The 19,444-nt window shown below is 41.5% G+C and overlaps 1 protein-coding gene across 4 annotated transcripts in view; it reads left to right on the top strand.

Annotated features, from left to right (window-relative positions):
* The window catches only part of ate1 (arginyltransferase 1), a 39,448-nt gene extending 22,262 nt beyond the window's left edge, over positions 1-17,186 (top strand). For all 4 annotated transcript variants that reach the window (XM_019882034.1, XM_019882033.1, XM_019882032.1 and 1 more), the window contains 3 exons: positions 2,769-2,868; positions 11,405-11,525; positions 15,549-17,186. In XM_019882034.1, the coding sequence (XP_019737593.1) occupies positions 2,769-2,868; positions 11,405-11,525; positions 15,549-15,727 (400 nt within the window). In that variant the 3' untranslated portion in view covers positions 15,728-17,186. The remainder of the gene's footprint in view (positions 1-2,768; positions 2,869-11,404; positions 11,526-15,548) is intronic.
* The last annotated feature ends 2,258 nt before the right edge of the window (positions 17,187-19,444 follow it).

Raw genomic sequence — 19,444 nt, 5'->3', positions numbered from 1 at the left:
CCACTGGTAAAAGGACACTTTGATCCTCTCCTCTTTCATCTATAACTGCTTCAGACAACAAAGTGTATGCAGGAAAGTGGTGAAGATTGCACGACTGTCTGTGTCCTATGTGTTGTGTTGTGTTATTTTTGTTATTTTGACTTCAAGATGGCGCCGCGTGAGTGGCTGCCTTTCCAGCAGCTCCTATATTTTGTTGTTCTACTTCTTCCATTCATAACTTTGCTGCTGTGAATTGGGAATTTCTCCATTGCGAGACTAATAAAGGTTTTCTTATTTTATCTTATCTTAACAACTATTAAATGCTCTTCCATTATATGGCAGATTGCACAGTTAACTTGTGGTCCGTTTCACAAAGCAGATTTTGTGAAAACACGAGAGTCTGTTAATCCTGAAGAGGGAAACTCTGAGTATTCCGTTTTAAAAAAGGGAGGTAATTCAAAACGGAGAAAGAGGGGCAACTCTAGCCATTTTCAGCGAGAGAGAGTTAACTTAAACTCGCGGTCAGTTACCGCAGTAACAGACTCTATCAACCTAACCTGGTCGGGAGTTTCTGTCTACGCCCTCTTTCGGAGTGACACACCTCATTTTATTTCCTCATTCATTTAGTCAGCAGGTGAATTGTGGCATAGCCTTGTGCTGCCATCTGTCATTTAAATCTGAGTCACTGTATAAGAAGTCCATGTCCAGTTAATGTGTTCAAACTTGCCACATCAGAGCACTCATATTTACAGTTCTAGTTTGGTGAAAAACGCAGCCTCTACTTCCCCATTGTCATGGTGACTCGTCGAATTGGGCTGCCATTGATGCTGGCTTTCCATAGTTGTGGTGCATGCACTTCATTCCAGGTGAAGACACTCACAGTTGATCAAACTGATTCAAATAAGCTGTTCTGGAACTGGACACCTCAGATTTTCCTGTCTCAGAGTAGATCAACTAAGAGATCAGAACTAAACTCAGAATTTGTTGAACCAGGTTGTGAAACGGATTGTTTATATCTTTGTGTTTAACTACACAGGCCCGAATTTCACATTGACTAAACAAATGAGTACCGGTAGGTCGAAACAAGATCATCATTTCAGTAGTTGTTGTTACATTTCTGTGCCGTGAATTTTTTTCCTCATGCAAAATTGTGAAAAACTAACAGCTCAAGGTCATGTGCAATTGTTTTTTTGCAGCACACGTTTTTTCAGAAATATAGTCGATTCCCGCACACACTGATCATCTCTACAACTTTGATACCACACGAACCAGCTAATTAACACACTCTCTTGTTCATATGAGGCTGCACCTCCCTGTGTGTGTGTGTGTGTGTGTGTGTGTGTGTGTGTGTGTGTGTGTGTGTGTGTGCGTGTGTGTGTGTGTGTGTGTGTGTGTGCGTGCCGTCATCAGGGCCTGATAATTGGCTTGTGCTGGAGTGTCAGATGGCTGAAGAGGGGATAATGGTAAACTCAAGCTGCTCCCATTGATGTGAGATTGGGGGTGTGAAGGGCTCAAGAGAAGGGGGGACGGGGTCTGCAGTTTTTTTTTTTTTTTTTTTTGGGGTGAATGGACCCCTTGCTTTTCTTGGGCCCCCTACCCCCTTCACTCAATTCAGGCCTTTTGTGGTGAGGGGATGGGAACCCAGGAACCTGGCAGCAAGTGGGTGACCTAGCACCTCACTGGAGCTGCTTCTCCTCAGCCTTCTTTTCGCTTTCTCCAACATGGTGTTTTATATTCTCCTCCTGCTCTCTCCACTTTTCTCTCCCCCCACGTTCCCGTGGCCGGCTTTGTCCCATGTCTTATTTTTCAGAGCATCTATTTTATGTTAAGGCCTCTTTCTCTTTTTCGAAAGTATTGAAAGAAAGGGAATTCTCCCCCTTCGTTTGGGTGGATGAAAGGTGGTAGAAGGAAGAGTGAAACAAAAGGAGCTGGAATTTAGTTATGGAATGGTGAAGGAAATGGCAGATGGAAGGAGAAAATGAATGGTTAGTAAAAGGATGCAATTAAGGAAAAAACTACTGGGGGGGAATAAAGGAAGGAAAGACATTTACTGTATTTGAAGAAGCTGTATAAATCTTCTCCTTTTTTACCACCTGCTTTTGTGCTTAACGGCTCACTGCTTCTATAGAGAGAAGGGTGTTGTTTTCGTCTAATGAAATGAGACAAGAAAAGCTGCCTCCTTGCATTTGGGTGTTTACTTCCTCAGTTTGGATACCGGTTTTAAATGTGTTGGACAATTTTATTTCGGAACCTGCATTATATACTGTTTTAAAAGGTGCACTATGGTGTTGCTTTGTGTATTTTAGCATTTTATTTGTACACACTTTGTTCTTCAAGATTTTTTGGTGTGTTGAAGAAATAGAACTTTCAGTTTGATTTGGAACATTTTGTTTTTTAAAGAACCTTACATCCTATTTCAGAGAAATTATATTTCATTCAATTTCAACAAATTTGTATTTGACATTTTTGAATGAGCGACATCTTTTAGGCTGAAATGTATTTGCAGACCGGGTCTGATAAATTTTGTTTGGCTCTGAAAACCTTACAAATGGATCCCAATGTAAATGTTCCAGCATTTTCTTGCCAAGCAATGTAATCAATATATTGGTCAGTAATTACTTGGCCGATTTAAAGCATAGTAATCTGGTCTGACATTTCAATCATGTCATTTGCAATAATATGGCATTTTGCGTTGTTAGAGCAAACTATATTTTACCTGTCGCGTTATACATTCTCAGGAACTAAAATGTGCAATCATCTTAAAATTGTCACCTCTTTTTCCATTTTAGGGAGATTGCTTTCACAAGGCAGCTACAGAAGTCGTCCCCAAAGCTGTCCCACTACTACATGGGCTTTTACATTCACTCCTGTCCCAAGATGCGATATAAGGTATCTTTTGTCTCACATCCACATCTTTCTCTCTGTGTAATGTTCAGAGCACATTTTTTGCTCACAAATATTTTGAAAGTGCAAAATGAAATATATGCTTTTAATGAGTACACACACACACACACACACACACACACACACATATATATATAAATTTTAAAGTGGTATAAAGAAATGATTTTCAAAATACACAGGATTGATATGGTAGAATAAGCGAGGTTAATTATTACATTGATTAGTATTAGATTAGAAGGTAAGATAAATAACCCTATTAATACAAGGTGAGAGTAAATACATTTGAAAAGTAAAATTAAACTGAATTCTTATTGGAGATTATGGCCAAGTGCCACATCAAGGTTTTTTTTTATTTTTTATTTTAAATGTATCAATATTTTTCACTTGGGTTCTGCATAGATATTCGATCATTATCAATCACATCACACTCCCCGTCATGTTTTATCTGAAGTCACTGTTTCCACAACACTTGCGTTGGAATTTCCCCCCCTCAACCCCCATATTTGCTCTCGTGTGTGTGTGTGTGCAACTGCAGCATCTCGTTCCGAACAACCCCACTTCTCCCTTTTTTACCCTTTGGGAGGAACACAGAACAAGGGTGAGAAGGTTGCCGAGTTCCCACCTTGGGCTCTTACACTCCCTTAGAAACCCTCCCATGCAGACACTTTCTCTCCCGACATGATTCATTTGCAATTAAGCCCAAGCAATTCATTAATACACACTGTGTTCAAGTTGGGGTGCACCGAAAATCCAGCACCATTGTGTTGGAGCTTTACCCATTTCTGAATCTCATTCCTGTTGTTTACCTCAATCCGTCAATTGCACCAGCAATGGGGCCTTGCTGGACTCCACTCAAAGCACTTAAACACCACTCTTCTTCATTTTACTCCCCATCATCCTTCTTTTTCATTGTTGCCTGAGACCATGTTAATTTGGTACATTGCAGCAGTATAGAAAATGCTGACAAGATTATGTGTTGAGCGTATCGGGACTGCAGCAGATCATCATCAAGCTGTTTCCCCAAGTGTTCTGTCATTTTCACTTTGCTACCATTAATGGCCCGTGTTCATGCACTTTTTAAAGTTGAACTTATTTGTCTTGCTTCAACATGAACATTATTTGGACATACAAGTGAAATCATTGTACTATTTGGACAAGAACAGACCAACTTGTGAAAATGAATCTGAGTAGTGCCAGCACCCAAGAGCAGGGTCACTGAAGATTTGGAGGCCAGCCCAGAAAAGGAAAAGGAGGTTGCCTGGCTAGTGTCAGGCCATCTCATTTGTTGTAAAACCGGAGAGTGTGTGTCCCACAGGGCCTTCCTGGTTTGGCTGGTGGTTTTGTGGCTGGACGTGACATCCTGCCCTTGGCTCTTGTCCTTGTCCCTTTGGTGCTCTCTGGCCTTCTGTTGTTGAGCTGTGGAGAGCAGAAGGTGAAAGTCTTGGATGTTAAATGAGCCCAAAGGTCTCAGCCCTTCTGACACCTTTTTCTCCCAAGTGCCTCATGTGCAACAAAAGCCATCTGAATAAACCTTGCTTGAGATGAACTCAGCTGAAATGATGTCTTTTGATGAAGAGTCGAATACATTAAATGTGTTCCATCTATGACTACGCTTATGTTTTTTATATAATTCACGTCGAAATTCTGGTTTCTGAAACATTAAAATCAACACTCATGAGTTACTTCCATAATCATGGTACAGTCAAACCTCGGTTTTCGAACGTCTCTATTCTCGACCATATCGGTTTTCGACCAAAACTTTTCAGTTTTTTATGCCTCGGATAACGACCGAATTTCGGTTAGCGAACAAACTGAGCGCACTTGAATGCGTCACTTGACTCCTCTCGCCTTCCTTACACGAGGAAGTGACGCTTCCTCGGGTAGACGAGGAAGTGACACTTCCTCGTTTAGTGTTCCATGGTGAACAGACGTGTTCAATAAAGATTTTTTTTTTTTTAAAGAGCGTGGTTTCGGTTTTCGAACAGCCTTCTGGAACAGATTATGGTCGAAAACCGAGGTATGACTGTAATTGTGATCAATAGGAATGTCCCAATCTAAAACGTGACGAGCGGACGTCATGACGCAAATAGACGTCAATTCCTCGACTTACTTTCTACTATCAGTTAAAGACATTAAAAATGATCTATTCATATCTTTCACCACACCAATAAAATAGTCAGGTTCCTCCTTGCTCCTAAATGTGGTTTTGTGCTTCGCCATGTTTGTTTACCTTTCCTTCTGTATTTTTCCAGTGTGTTGCACACCAAACACTGCACATACAAGTACTTCCTGTAATTGAAAGACCAATATTCCTTGTGCATAGAACATGTTCAGAACACAAACGAATGTTCCATTCACTGGAGGTATCCCGATATGCGTTTACATGACCCAATATTTGGTTAGAATGATCCTGGCCCATATAGAAATGCCAAAATACTTAGCACCCTCTTGCCCTGCCAGGATTAGGCATTTACTTGATTTGTTAAGGTGTTTATGGATTGAGAATTTGCACTAGGATTAATCTGTGTGTTTTGATCTCAGCAAACGTACAACTTGTTAGAGAAGTCTTATCAAGCTCATTAACTTGAGGCACACACTAATCAACAGACTTGTATTGCCGTTCATGAATGTTTTTTTTTTTAATTACAGTGCCATCTGTAGTTCACCCTCAACCTGTCCATTCTACTAGTACAAACTTGCATGTTATAACTTGCGAGATGTCTCAGATAGCCGACTGAATGCATATTTTCCCCCAAGAGCCCCATTCATGCAGTATGTTTTGTGTATGGGAATGTGAGTGTCACTTCCACATCTTAAGAATGACAGTGACTGATGAGTATGTGGCATCTAGCTGTGGACTTTCCACAGATGCCCCCTTCCTCATCTTTGCGCGAAGTCTTTTTTCATTTTTTTTGTCTTTCTGTTTGACTATGTAAGACTTGTAGACATATTGTCATACTTCTCAGGTCAGACAGGTCCAGACAACAGACTTTTTCCCTCGTTTCCCAAAAAAGCAACTACCATTTTGGTTGGGATGAAAGACTGATGGGAAGCAAGCAAACAGGTGACGCCATCGAATATGGTTCCATTCAGAACTTAACACTTGACGGCAGATTTCTTTCAGTCTTTGTGGGCCTTATTACAAGCTTTGTTGGCACAGTACTTCGGCAGCAGTGAGGATCTTGTTTTTCCATTTGTCATGTCCTCATGCTTGGATCACTTGCGCAATTCTGAAGTCGACGAAGGTGTTTCTCAAATGTGTTTACCTTCGTACAATAAATGATTCTACTCACCCTGGTTGTGGTATTTGTATTTTTCATTTAATCTTATGTTTAAAAAAATGTTTCCGTTTAAAGTAAAAGGCATGTCAGGTCCATTTTCAACTTGTCTTGAGGTAAAGCTTTTTTACCTCACACTCTATCCTGCCTTGCTGACAAATTCTCCAACTGTGTTTGATTTAACTCTGTAGGAGACCACCAATGGTGTACCTTTCAACAGACTTTTTTTTTTAATATTACCATTATTCCTCTTTTTGTCACATCAACACTTTTCTTCTTGCCTTGTTGTAGTTGTGTATATAACAAATCGCTAACAGACTACGACCTGGTCTTGTGGCAACCAGCACTTGGCATCCCCCGGGAGTATTGCTGACAGGGTGAGGTTCTGACAGAGCAAGGTTCAAGGGGTCAGGTCAGGGGTAGATTCCGTCGCACCGTGGATTGAATGATGCAGTTGGGGGTGTGAGCGGTTGCATGGTTGGAGCGAGGAGGGGGTCGTGCGAAGGTCACAGAGCTGAAAGTGAGAGTTTAGAAATGTTATCATGCTGAGCAGATCCAGGACCTTCAAACTGCCATCCAGAGGTGTTTGCCTTGCCATTACCTTCGTAATTTGTTTTTTAAAACCGCCGCAGCTGCCCACCCCCCCCGCCTCCTTTTTTTTGGTGGTGGCGGGGGGGCTTGTCAAGATACATTAAGATCTTTCGATAAGCACTTATGAACTGCAATCAAAAATACATGTTTTTGTGTTGCTGGGAGTGTCGAGCTGGATGCATGAGCTGGGCTTTTAAGATTAGTCATCGTTCCACTTGTCACTAAGATGTAGCGAGTGTGAGACAGATGTCAGGCTAGCCTCCCTGTAAAGACCAAATGTGATAAAGAGATAAAAGTGCCAAAGCTGTGAACTGATACCCATAAAGGCTCTACCATTGGTTCTCAAGAGCCAGTTGAAACGTGATCCTATAAAAATATTTTCTCCTCATTAACCTGTCATCCGTGGAGCCATGACGCTTTGCTGGGTGAGGCAGAGCAAGGGGTTGAGTGGGTTGGTGTTGCGATTATGAGGCCTGTCTTGGGGCCCACAGCCTGGATACTTTATTTGAAGACTATGCTGTGGTTTTGTGTTGACTAAGGTGAAACAGCCTTGGCGGACACTGTTTAAACTGCTGCCCGTGGTATAAATCTCCCCCAAAACATAGACTCCAGACATGTTCAGGCCATTTCTAAAAGGACCCCCACCACTACATAAATACACACATTGTTGCAGACTGCAGTGAGAGTGTGGGTTGCTGTGGGTCCCTTTTCAGAATCATGTCTTGTTTGGACATGTCTTTCAGTGGTGCGATCCCTGTTTCCAGGCTGCTTAACTCGTAGTGTTATTTGTCTAGCTGCATGTGTGTGTTTGTGCATCGTGCTGTTTACGAATGTCCATCAGCAGCCTCATGGCTCGGCTGTGCCTCCTTGTCTGGCCGTAATGTGTACATTCCAACAAATGTTAAAATGCTGAACAGTTGTATGTTTGAGAGGGTGGACGGATGCAAGTATCATGGCCCATGTTTATTATGCATTTCATTTTTGGGTACTGAGATTGGCTGAATCTGACCCTGGGTCAGAGCAGAACCCCCCGGACCAGGCTGGGTAAAGTCTGCTTGGCTTTGGCTCACACTAGACCTCTTTGTATGTCAGTTAATTTGTTTTATGGCCTGAATGAAAAACAACTAAACAACTTATTATAGATGAACTGCACATTTAACACAGTGACCTTTTTTTGTTTGCTGGGCCAAACACGCTTGTATGTGTCATTTCTACTCATTACCACACACCATTATAATAAGACAGGCTCTTTTTTTGGGGTTCAAAAAAAGTTTACCACCAACTTTCCGTAACTCCCATTTTACTCCACATTTGATGCAGATCTGTCTTTTATTGCATTACCCATGTTGCCTTATTTGTGCATGTACCCATGTGGAATAGGAGAGACACGTACGCTTGAGGTCAGGTGAGAGGAAAACTTAACAAGTAATATGTGTAGGAAATAAGCAGAAGATGTGGATGCTGCAAAGAAAACACACTATGGACACCACATCCAGTGTTCTCGTCTTGCCCTCAAATAATTCTTAAAGTAAGCAACAACACCTGGATGTGAAGCAATGTGCTGTTACGCTGAGATTCTCAGAGCCTAATCATACTTAACACAGGAAATGTCCAGGAAAATTGTGTTGTGTCTCAAATTATAATACTGTCCACTTGAATGCCTTCAATGAGCTTTATTTATGTAAATTTCAAGTATTCAAGAAATTTTGTCATATTAACAAACATTTCCACATGATATGGTATTGCGAAGATAAAAATACAACAATAAAATCAATAGAATAAATTAAATGTGCTCAGGGCGGAGAAAACCCATGCAGGCATGGGGAGAACATGCAAACCCCAGCCACACAAGAAGGCTGGAGCCGGAATCGAACCCTGCACCTCTGCACCGTGAGGTTGACGTGCTAACCAGTCGCTCACCGTGCCGCCCGGTCTAATTCAAACTGATGCAAAAATAGTTATATTTGCACAAGTCAACTAGGTTTTCTTGCTTCATTCATTTCTTTCTGTACTCGGACTCATCATTGTTAGTGATGCATGATCCCACTAACGCTGTAGTACAAACTATTTATGACAGATCGGGAATTCCACAAACAGTCATAGGTCAGTCGTGTGAACAGGAGGGGACTCAGCACACAGCCCTGGGGAGAGCCAGTGCTGAGGCTGATTGAGAAGTAGACGGTGTTGTGGATCTTGACAGCCTGTGGTGTGCTGGTCAGGAAATCCAGGACCGAATTCCCCAGTGATTCAGCCTGAGAAGGTTCAGCTTTTGCACCAGATTTTTTCTAGAACCCTAAAATGAAGTTGTACTGTATTATTTTGTTCTCGAACTGTATCATTTTTAAGGATTTCAAAAATGAATCCAATTCCTTAATTTTCGTCAAATGTTTAATTTATTTTACTTTGAATCAAAATTATGTCAGATTCTAGTCTGGAAATGGAGACGATAAAAGAACCAGAAAGTTGTGTGGGATTACTTGTTCATATTAAAGTGCAGATTATCTATGTGTCTGATGAATTGCTATTCTTATAAATCATCTTTATGGTTCTGAGGCAATGCTCATCTCTTGAAGTGTGCAAGAAAACAAGGTCAATATGAATGGCAAAATGCCAGAGAAGAGCAAAGCCTTTTGCTGACATTTGTGAGTTTGATTCTCTCTGTTGGCGCAAACGTTCTTTCTGTCAGCATTTTTCCTGTTATTTACTGTATATTCATGGACAGTCTGTGGTCTGAAAATTGCTCTGAATAAATAAAAGTGTGCGAGCGGGGTTGCTTGAGAATGTGTATAATATTGTGTAAACCATATGAGTGTCTATTTACACGAATGATTGTGGTGGTGATTGTGGAGATTTATTCAATCTTGAACAATGTTTTTTTCTTTTTTCTTTTTTTTTCTTTTTTGAGAAAACAAGTAATTTGTATCAAGAGTCGTCCATGATGTAGTGGCACACTCCCCGGACTTGTGTGCGGTAGGATGGGATCCGTTCCCACTCAGTGACCGTGTGCATATGGGTATGTGAATGGTCATTAGTCTCTTTATGTGCCCTGTGACTGACTGGCGACCAGTTCAGGGTGTTGTCTGCCTTCCGCCCAAAGTCATCTGGGATAGGTTACAGCAACTTGTATATAAGCGGATAAGCGTTGTAGAAAATGGATGAATAGATACAATGAATCATGACATTTGGTATTCATTCATTAACAAGAGTGTGCCCTTGTAAAGTTTCCTACTGTACTTTTCCTCTTGGTCTATACACTTTGGTATGTTCTTTTTACACTTTGACTCACCCACTTTCAACTTGTTGCTTTCTCCAATACCATGAACATTTTCACCGTCCTTTCATCACTGTGCTGTCTATGCTAGCCTGCCCTCAAATCTGTCCATATCTTTGTTTCATTTCTGCCTTTTTCTGCTTGTTCTTTCATTCATGTTCCTATTTTCCTTGTCCCTGCTTGTCACCAGCATTACATCCATATCTGTCCGGACATGCTATGATGGAATGAAGAGTAAACGAGGACTGGCGAATGATTGGATCTCATCCCAGCAAGGCCTCCGCACAGCAAAATTACCAGCAACTTTTTACTTCGTGAGGCAATCATGGAAAATTCCCATTATTTATTCTGCATTCACACATTATCATTAAAGCAACAAATCAGATGTTCCAATTTACATTCAAATATACTGACTTTCCCCGGGCAGGGAGACCACTGTTATGGCATGCAGTGCAACAGAGGTTTCAGCTTTCCCAAACACATTACCTGCCATTAGAAATAAGACTTGCTAATACACATTAACATGTACATTAAAAATGATAAAATGTAGCACGACTTAATAAGAAAGTAGCATTATTTAGTCAAAATGTTTGCAAAAAGAAAAAAATCCATTTACCAATAAAACATGACAGATCAGTATCGGGGCCTGTTATTTCTCCTTTTGGCGCAGACCCACACAGTAGTCGGTCTATCGCAGAGAGAAGTCAAAACAGGACCAGTATTCACGTTCGCTTCAGTTCAAATAACTTTCGTTTAGCCTTCCTTTTATAAAACTTCTATAACTAAATATCATTTTGGACTGAAGACACCAGCATGGAAAGAGGTCTAAAAAAGAAAAGTGTCTCTCACCTCCCTTATTATTCCCTTCCATGCTTCCTGCTTGATTGGAGCTGCTGAGGCCTGCAGAAATAAGTCTGCTTTTATCGCCAAGCAGGTGTGTGTGGGTTTGTGTGTATGCCTATTTAGAGGTGTGTTCCTCAGCAGTGTTGAAGGAGTCCATAGAGGTGAGCTGGAGTGTGTGAGTGTCAAGCCACCTGTGCTGACAGTTGTAGGAGGCTGAAGGCGGTTGGGACATGGAGAGCATCAGATCCATGTGTGTGTCCATTACGAATACGCTGCTGCACAACATTCCACAGATGGCCATCTGTTAGCACAAGCACTTTAAATCTGGAACATGTTCACAATTTCCTTGCGACGAGAAAGACTGTTTGCAACAAGTACAATTGTTTTCAGACATGTTTGCAAACTTTTACGAACTCTGACAAAACCCCATATTTGATGCGATTGCCAACATTCGCTGCTCAGTGAGAGAGAGGCGTATGTGGATGACAGGGACTATCACCACTAACCCTCGTGATCTGTATTTTCCTTATCATTACAGGGACAATACCGGCCTTCAGAGCTGCTCTGCCCAGAAACCTATGTCTGGGTAACCATTGAGCAATGCCTTCCACACCTGGAGAATTCCCGATATGCTCGTTTCAACCCAAATCCTGATGAAGGTACAAATCAACATTCTAGCCTAGTCACACGTTTATTATTTTATTATTATTTTATTTATTTTATTAGGTAAAACATTAGGATACACCATTAGAGGACAAGTAAATTCGAAAAAGAAAAGTTGTGAACAGCATAAGGCCAGAAAGGGAGGGAGGCTGATTCTTAGTACTGACACTTCAAGAGAAAGTGAGAGATGCTATGAAAATAGATCTATACTGACAGGAAAATAGAGAGGCAAATGGGAATTTATAAATGCAAGACATTGCTTCATATTTTCTTCTAGTAAGGTCATACCTTGAAATCCTTCCATTTAGAAGTAGCTAAATGGCATTGGTTGCCTTATCAGATATGCTTAGTCTAATCATAAATGACCTGCTTTTGGTTGTGAGAGACTTTGAGTGAGTTTTTAGTTTCATAGCTACACCTTCTGAAAAATTCAAAGCATTAAACCAGTTACCTGCCATATACACGACTTTCAATGAAAGTCATGTTAGGAATTCTCATTTCATTAATCGCCTTAATCCATGCACAAACACCGATGATGTGTCATGGTCAGAGTTTATATATGCTATGACAAGTTTATGTTTGTGGTGCCTCCATTCCTCCGTGGCCTGTTGATCTTGGCCTGGGATGGACATTATATCAGGCCTAACTGTCCAAACTCACTGTCAACATGTTTCAGTGCTGGCCATTTGGATATTTCACTCTCAGGCACACTGTTGCCAAGCTTGTGGGCTTGAGCATCTGCTGGTGTGGAGGTTTCGAACCAGTGTTGCAGAAATACGCCCAGTGGCGTGACCCAAAATGACCCTCCACGAGTCATAATGACAGCATAGCACACAATTTAAGCATATATCCTGGACATAAGCGTGGTAATAAAAAGATGTCATTTTGTCACTGAATAAAAGGAGCATGAAAAAAAATGTTATGAATCATAAAACTGAAGCAAATAAAGAAGAACATTTTTAAATAACGAGCCAAAGCAGACCCACGTTGATCACGTTGCTTTCACTCCAAGTGCCTTAAGACTTCAACGTGGCCTCTCATGAGTGTACGTGCAATATTTATTCATTCTGCACAAGGCATACGAACAATCTCACACGTTCGCTATCATTGTTTATTTGAGAGAGTGAAAAAAGCCAGGGTCATTGTCCATTCTGCTGAATAAACACAGCAGAAAATGTTTCTGTTAAGGGGTCAACCTCTTAAACTAAACTGTGTACTGACCAAAACGTGTGACATACACAAAAGTTGACTTGAAATTTTCAAGATAGTCACCTCTCATGTGGCTCCTGACTTTTGTTGTTGTTGAAGTTCATATTCTTCACAGCAGGTTGTCGGTCGACTTACCCCTAATATCCAGGTGTATTCCTTTATCTAGTCATATACTATATACATGTATAACATGAAGTATGTCAGAAAGCTCTCCGGGACTGGTGACACAAAGGGTATATTTCAAATCCAAACTACTAACGACAAGTGTTATCCTCAAGTAATCACCCTGGAGTCGAATGCACTTTCCCAGTCCTCCCCTTCTTGCACTGGAAGGGTTCTTCCGGGATCCATCGCAGCACATCCAGCTGAAAAGAAAGCTTACAGACATGAGGTCTTGAACCTCCATACTACACCAACATGTTGGCCTTTTCTTTCCTTTCATATCCAAACGGCATTTGGATTTGCAACAAGAGGTTATAGGAAGTGGTCACGTCCAAAGAAGTAGCCCATGGTGTGCCTTTGACCAGCATCCGGTGATGGGCGTATTGTGAAAGTTCAAGATGAATGAAAAGAGCAAGAAGTGTGGCTACGTGTCAAGGCCTCCAACTCCAGCCCTGACCCACTCACTTCCAGATCAACCCTCACTACTCCCCCCCTCCGACCCTTGAACCCGGATGCTTAAGAAACGCCACCTCAAAGCAGTATGTCACTGAACGTCCGGTAGATAGACGGAAAAGGCGTTGGAAAAGGTTGTCTGGACTTACTCAAACTGAGGATGATGCATCAATAAGGGGACAGAGAGAGTAGAAGTGAAAGGAAGTTGTTTATGTTCTTGGCGGATGTTTGGGTTGCTTGCAAGTCAAAGGAGGCAAATGGCCGTATGTCTCCACTCTTGAGTTCTGGTCTGTACTAAAGTGGAGGTTAATAGACTATCTTAAAGATATGTGGGAGGACACACCATGAAGGTCTGTGTAATGTTCACAGAAAATAATTTGCACAAAAGGACAGTGATACTTTACACTGGTGTCATGCACACACCAGAAGTGTAACTTGAAGTGGCTCGTCACTCTGATAATGATCTTAAGGAGGCAAGCTGTGGTTGGAACTGGTGAATTCATTGCCACTTTGAATTTGTAAATATAGTGTTATATTTTTGCCTTCAAGACCTACTAAAATTACGATTATTGTCATTCCATTTTATGTGTTCGTCTGACGCTGGTGAGATATTATAAACTGCTGACTTATTTGTTTTTAAAAGGAAATTTTGCACCAAACAGTCCTTGAATATTTTTGACAATTTCAGGACTTTCAGTAGCAAAGCTGATAAAGGAAGAATTAATTAACAAAGTCTTAGATTGAAATGTGCTTACGGAGGAAAATCAGAGTGAAGTGGGTTTTCGTGTTCTAGACACATTTGTCTAGTCAGAATTTTAGAATTTTAAGTCAGCCTGATATCGCTGTTTGTGTCAAATTGTGGGAGCGATAACTAAATGGTTTGGACACATGAATCCAACTTTCTTTTGGAAAGATCTGTGCTGGACCAGGGGAAAAGATAAACACTGATTCGTTGATTAATGTTCTGTAGGGGAATCGTGTGACCTAGCATTCATGCAGATGATGCTAACTCACCTTCTGTCTTTGCGAAACTCCTAAATTTACTGGAGGCTGCTGAACTTGACGGTGGTGCCTTCCAGTAGTATAATCTGTCTTGCCACGCCACAAGAAAATCACAGGAATGGCTCGAGGAACCAAAGAAGGAGTTCAAGATGTTTATTTGGCCTTCACATTTCTGCTCAGATGAAAAGGCGGTGGAGTGGTGGGGATACATAATGGCAATGGAATGTTTCACCCAACACCAACAGTAGATCGATGTCTGCAAAAATGGCAAATTCACATAAGCTGTGGTTACTCTGTGATGGAAGTCCGCAGAGTATGGAACCCTGGAACGCGATTTAAAAATGAGAAACAGGGCCAGCGGTTTTACACCAACATTTATAGATTCTGTGTAAACAGGCAACTTCATGGACACATTACCTTTCCAGCAGTATTGTGAAATCTCTGAATCAACGGCCTTCAGTTTCAGAAGGTTTATTTGTAAGTCTTTTGCAAGGCATGTGCCATAATTAGTATTGGAACAATGGTCTGAAGAGGTCTTGCAAAACTGTGTGGGGTAATTCGAATAACTAGATAAATCTAATCAATAATCTTATTGACAAGACCATGAGCCAAACTTTGCACTTCTTAGGAATTGTAGAGTGCAACGTATCATGCGCATAGTTCAATCTTTTACCTGCTTTGTGCGAGTCCTTCCTCTCTCTCTCACTTGCGTCTGCTGTGGGTACTTTGGCTCAGCCTTTCTTTCCAGGAGGTGACGATTTTAATATCAAAGAGAAGATCACCATTTTTCGCCCTTTTTCCAACCACCTCTCCAGAGGAGCACTCTTTGCTGCGTATGCACTTTTGAGAATAAGAGTGTTTTCATAGGCCGAATAGATGCTGGCAGTGCTTGAGACGGGACCTAATGAGATGCTGAGTTTGACAAGCCAGCAGTGAGCAAGGCCATATAAACACGGCAAGCTAACTAGCCTGCTCATGCAATGCCATGACTTCAAGTTTAGGTCAGAGTGTAGTTAGTGTTGTCTGGAGCTAAATTGCTTTCTGCTCCCCCAACTGCTTCTCGGAATAATGAAGCAACTTTGGCAAGTCACTCGGAGGTAATTCAGAGGGAGGAAAAAAGAGGCGAGTTTGTGTTGCACTGCATTTTCTTCTGGAGTTAGTTAACATATGCATCTGTGTGTCTTTGTTTCCAGGAGATGCTCGAGTCTTGAAAGACGTGGGCAGAGCGCTGGTGCTACACAGACGGACCGTCATGCCCTACGCGGTCTATTCCCGCAAACAGAAAGGCTCTCGCGATGAGACAGAAGTGAGAGAATATGCTAGTTTGGTTGGTCAAAATTGTGCTGAAAGGATCTTGCTTTACAGAGCCTAACTCTGATGAATCACACCACTGAGGCATTTAAAAACCACCTCCCAGCAACAGTGTCACTTAAACCTAATTTCAGCCAAGCAGTACAATAGAGCTTCAGTACAGTACAGATAATTTTGTCAAGTTTGGCAAATGATTAACACCTTGCCAGTTTTTTCCCCTTTTTTTTCCCAGCAGCCTGTCGTAGTTGCCAACCACAGTACTACGCTACTGATGACATGGCACTAGGTGCACGGCTATGCAATGATTGGTCAGTGGACCATCATTACTTCAATGCGACACGAATGGGTGTTTAAACCAATCTTCTTACTTGATTCATCCTGAGCATTTGTCTTTTTGATTGATGTTTACATTAATTTTTGGTGGTCAGAAAATGCATTGATCAGCATTGTCTGTATTCCACAAATGAATTGCAGCAGGCCACCCCCTCCCCAAAACAATGACGCAACATTGAACAGTTGCATCTCTGCATTCAGAAATTTAGAGAATGACAATTCAAGTCACCCGTAAAGAATGAAAGTGCATTTTAGGTTCATCCTGAAGTTTTAGATGGAAGCCTAATATCTGAAGCTTTTTGCACGTTATGTATTTTCTGACACTTACGAGAAGCAAACTTGAATATGTTGCAAGCTTGAGACAGTCGATGCACTGGCTCAACTCCCTTGCGCCGAATGCACAAAGGGTCCTGGGTTTGAAGGCTGATTTTTTTTTTTACATGGCCGTTGACCAATTGCTCTCTTATAGTATCAGCACCACACGAGTCATCCTGAATTGCTCGAATCCTCTGCTGGTTTATGTCATGAAATCATTCTGCCGCCATTGCTTAGAGACATAGCATCATGCAACCTGTTTCATTTGAATGGTGGATTCAACAAGTGTGACACATATGGATGGTTCTGCCTAAACGGATGAATCGAAGTGTATTTTACAATTGCCAGTCACCATCTTGACTTCACAGCCTCAATGGAAAGGCAAGCTAGACCAGGTATAAAATACCAGTCAGTTGCTTAACCAAACCAGTTGCAAGCTGAACTGCATTGTACTGTTTGGTGGAAATGTGGGTTTCTGGTCTGTCACTATTTCTGAGTGAGCTTTGTGCCACCTCTCCCTGTAGTGTCACTTTTTTAATATGCATATACTTGATGTGTGACCTTGTGACCTCACATGGATCAGTCCCTTAAATGTACTTTTGATTCTGTGTATGCTTAAGTTATGTTGAAAATAGACGTGCAAACTCACAGCTATTCCAATTATTACTGCTGAAGGAGCAACTGACTTTCAAATGTCTTTCACCATTAAAAGCACCTTTTTAATTACTATCCTTATATCCCAAACTCTCAATCTCATGATCAGCCACATTTTAAAGTCAGGCCTTTGTATTTATGTTCATAAATGTCTGTGCTTTTCTTTCAATATCAGCTGTTATGTTCACCAAATAAAGGGCTGTATATTGCCTGCTGGACCGTGAGCTGTTCTTTTTATCCAAAACTTGCAATACAGCAGTCTTATCTGTGATTTTTGAGGAATAAGCACTATGAAGTACAGTACTGTAAAAATTGAGCAAAGGGAATGTTGGTGTGAAGTAAGGAGTGGAGTGGAAGATTTATGTTTTTGTTTCGGTGACTGTTCTGAACAGCTCCCAGTCCTGCACAAGTTCAAACCCGTCTGCAGACTTCAACCAAACCCAAGAACACTGTTGACAGTCAGTCTTCACCACCATAACGTCTTCTTTAAACTCAGCCTAGAAAGAATACATCTGTGCCCTTAGCAATTAGAACTGATGGACAGGCTGTTTCTCCAGGATTGCAGTACCGGTGCAAGTGTGTGTGTGTGTGTGTGTGTGTGTGTGTGTGTGTGTGTGTGTGTGTGTGTGTGTGTGTGTGTGTGTGTGTGTGTGTGTGTGTGTGTGTCCCATTTCCATCACTGGACAGGACATGAATTTTCTTTCACTGTAACCCAATCATAACCCAAAACCTTAATCTGGGTTCACTTATGATTTAGTCCTTCCTGAATGGGAGTCTCACCAAGACTGTCAAGTTTCATGAAGCAACATACACATACACATACACACACACTTGGCACTGTCATGAAAAGTTAGTCTTGGTGGAGGCCACGTAGCATATTCAGCGTTAATTCTGTGGTCGACCTCCTGTCAAAATAAGTGACCTGGACGGCTGAGCTGGTTTATTGTGAGTTCATAATGTTGCGTGACACAGCCTGGCAGGCCTTGGACCTGACTGGGGTATAATTGCCTCACTAAGTATGAAGTCTGGATTGACCTTTAAATGCTGATGACCTGATTCGAATGTTGGAAAATAAAAAAGGAAAAAGTGAAGTATCTCCTCTACAATGACATTTCAAGCTGCAAATGGGTGGACTTTTAATGTGAAAGGAGCAGGTGTGAGTAAAAACAGGAGCTAACCAAAACTTGCAGTTTGTCAGAAGTTAAAATGTCAGAATTAAAAGGAAAAAAAAATGTGACCAAACTATTTCTGTCCATGTTTTTGCGAAAAAAAAGTATTCTATTTTCTCATTGAGATATACAAACACTGGGGTGATGGATTGGGTGATCATCATGTTCCTCGCGTCAGAGGGAGCTTCAACCATGCATGAAGCTTCCTCTCTCTTTGTAGATACGGAGTGTAGTAGGCCGTGACATGTTTTGAGCTTCATTCGATCCCTCCATAACATGCACTCTGTATTTCACCATTGGAACAGAAAGTACACTCCCCTCATAATTTTGGTAAAATAAATCTTTGTGTACTTGTCCCTCGATGTGTGGGCCCCTTGTTTAGTTTCTCCCCTCACAGCTAATTTATTTAGTTCACATTTCCATGTCTATGTATGTTTAAACTGTACATCTGTTGTTTGCTCCATTGTGATTCCGACGTGTATTATTACTGTGTGTTTGCACTACACCCACGCCAGGCCCCCCCCCCCCAAAAATCAGCGGAAGCTCCCAAGCCAGAGGAAGTGCCGGGGTCTTTTGTGAGTCGGGCCACCCTGGATTAAGCATATCTCACTCTAAATGCCCAGTCTTTCTTCTGGGGATTATTAAAGAGGTCCGGGGGGCGGTGAGGGAACCCTCTCCTGTCGGACCTCTGTCACCCAGATTCAACACACTGTCACCAGACTGCTCTTGGCTAGAGGGGAGACAATTGTATTTGTGGAGACAATCGTGAAGACAATTTCGACATGGGTCACTTTGGATGTGGTCAAAATATAAGCGTCAAGTAGTTGTGTTTGGGAAAAAAAAAAGGAAGAAATTCGATGCAGGTTTGCATATGTAGCACTCATTGGCAAATTCTCAATCACAGCCTTGTTCAATATACAGGTGCACAACTCCAAAAAGTGACACCCACACTACTCTATGGGTTTTCCTTTTTGTGATGAACTTGTTAAATAATGTAATTTGTCAATTTTACCCCTTTAAGGTATTGAAATCTTTGCACGTTTGAATATGTTCTGCAAGATCAGAAAAAAACAAATGTTGTATCATAATATAAAATGTCAATTTCCCCTGTATTGCAATGTTTGCTAAAACATTGCTTTGTGAAAGTCCATCAGAATGCAGATACTGTACATGACAGCGCCCCCTCTCTTTTAATGCATCCGAAGACTAATGGTGACAGGACAACTTTAGTGAGGTCAATGGCGTCATTTATCACCCTCAACTTGTTTGTGCTCCCCTCCGTCCCAAACTCATAAACGTCTCTCCTT

This window comes from Hippocampus comes, unplaced genomic scaffold (genome assembly GCF_001891065.2).
Source record: "Hippocampus comes isolate QL1 unplaced genomic scaffold, H_comes_QL1_v1.1 scaffold36, whole genome shotgun sequence".
NCBI classification, from domain to species: Eukaryota; Metazoa; Chordata; class Actinopteri; order Syngnathiformes; family Syngnathidae; genus Hippocampus; species Hippocampus comes.
Note: the sequence above shows the minus strand (reverse complement) of the source record. Positions and strands in the feature narration are given on the sequence as shown.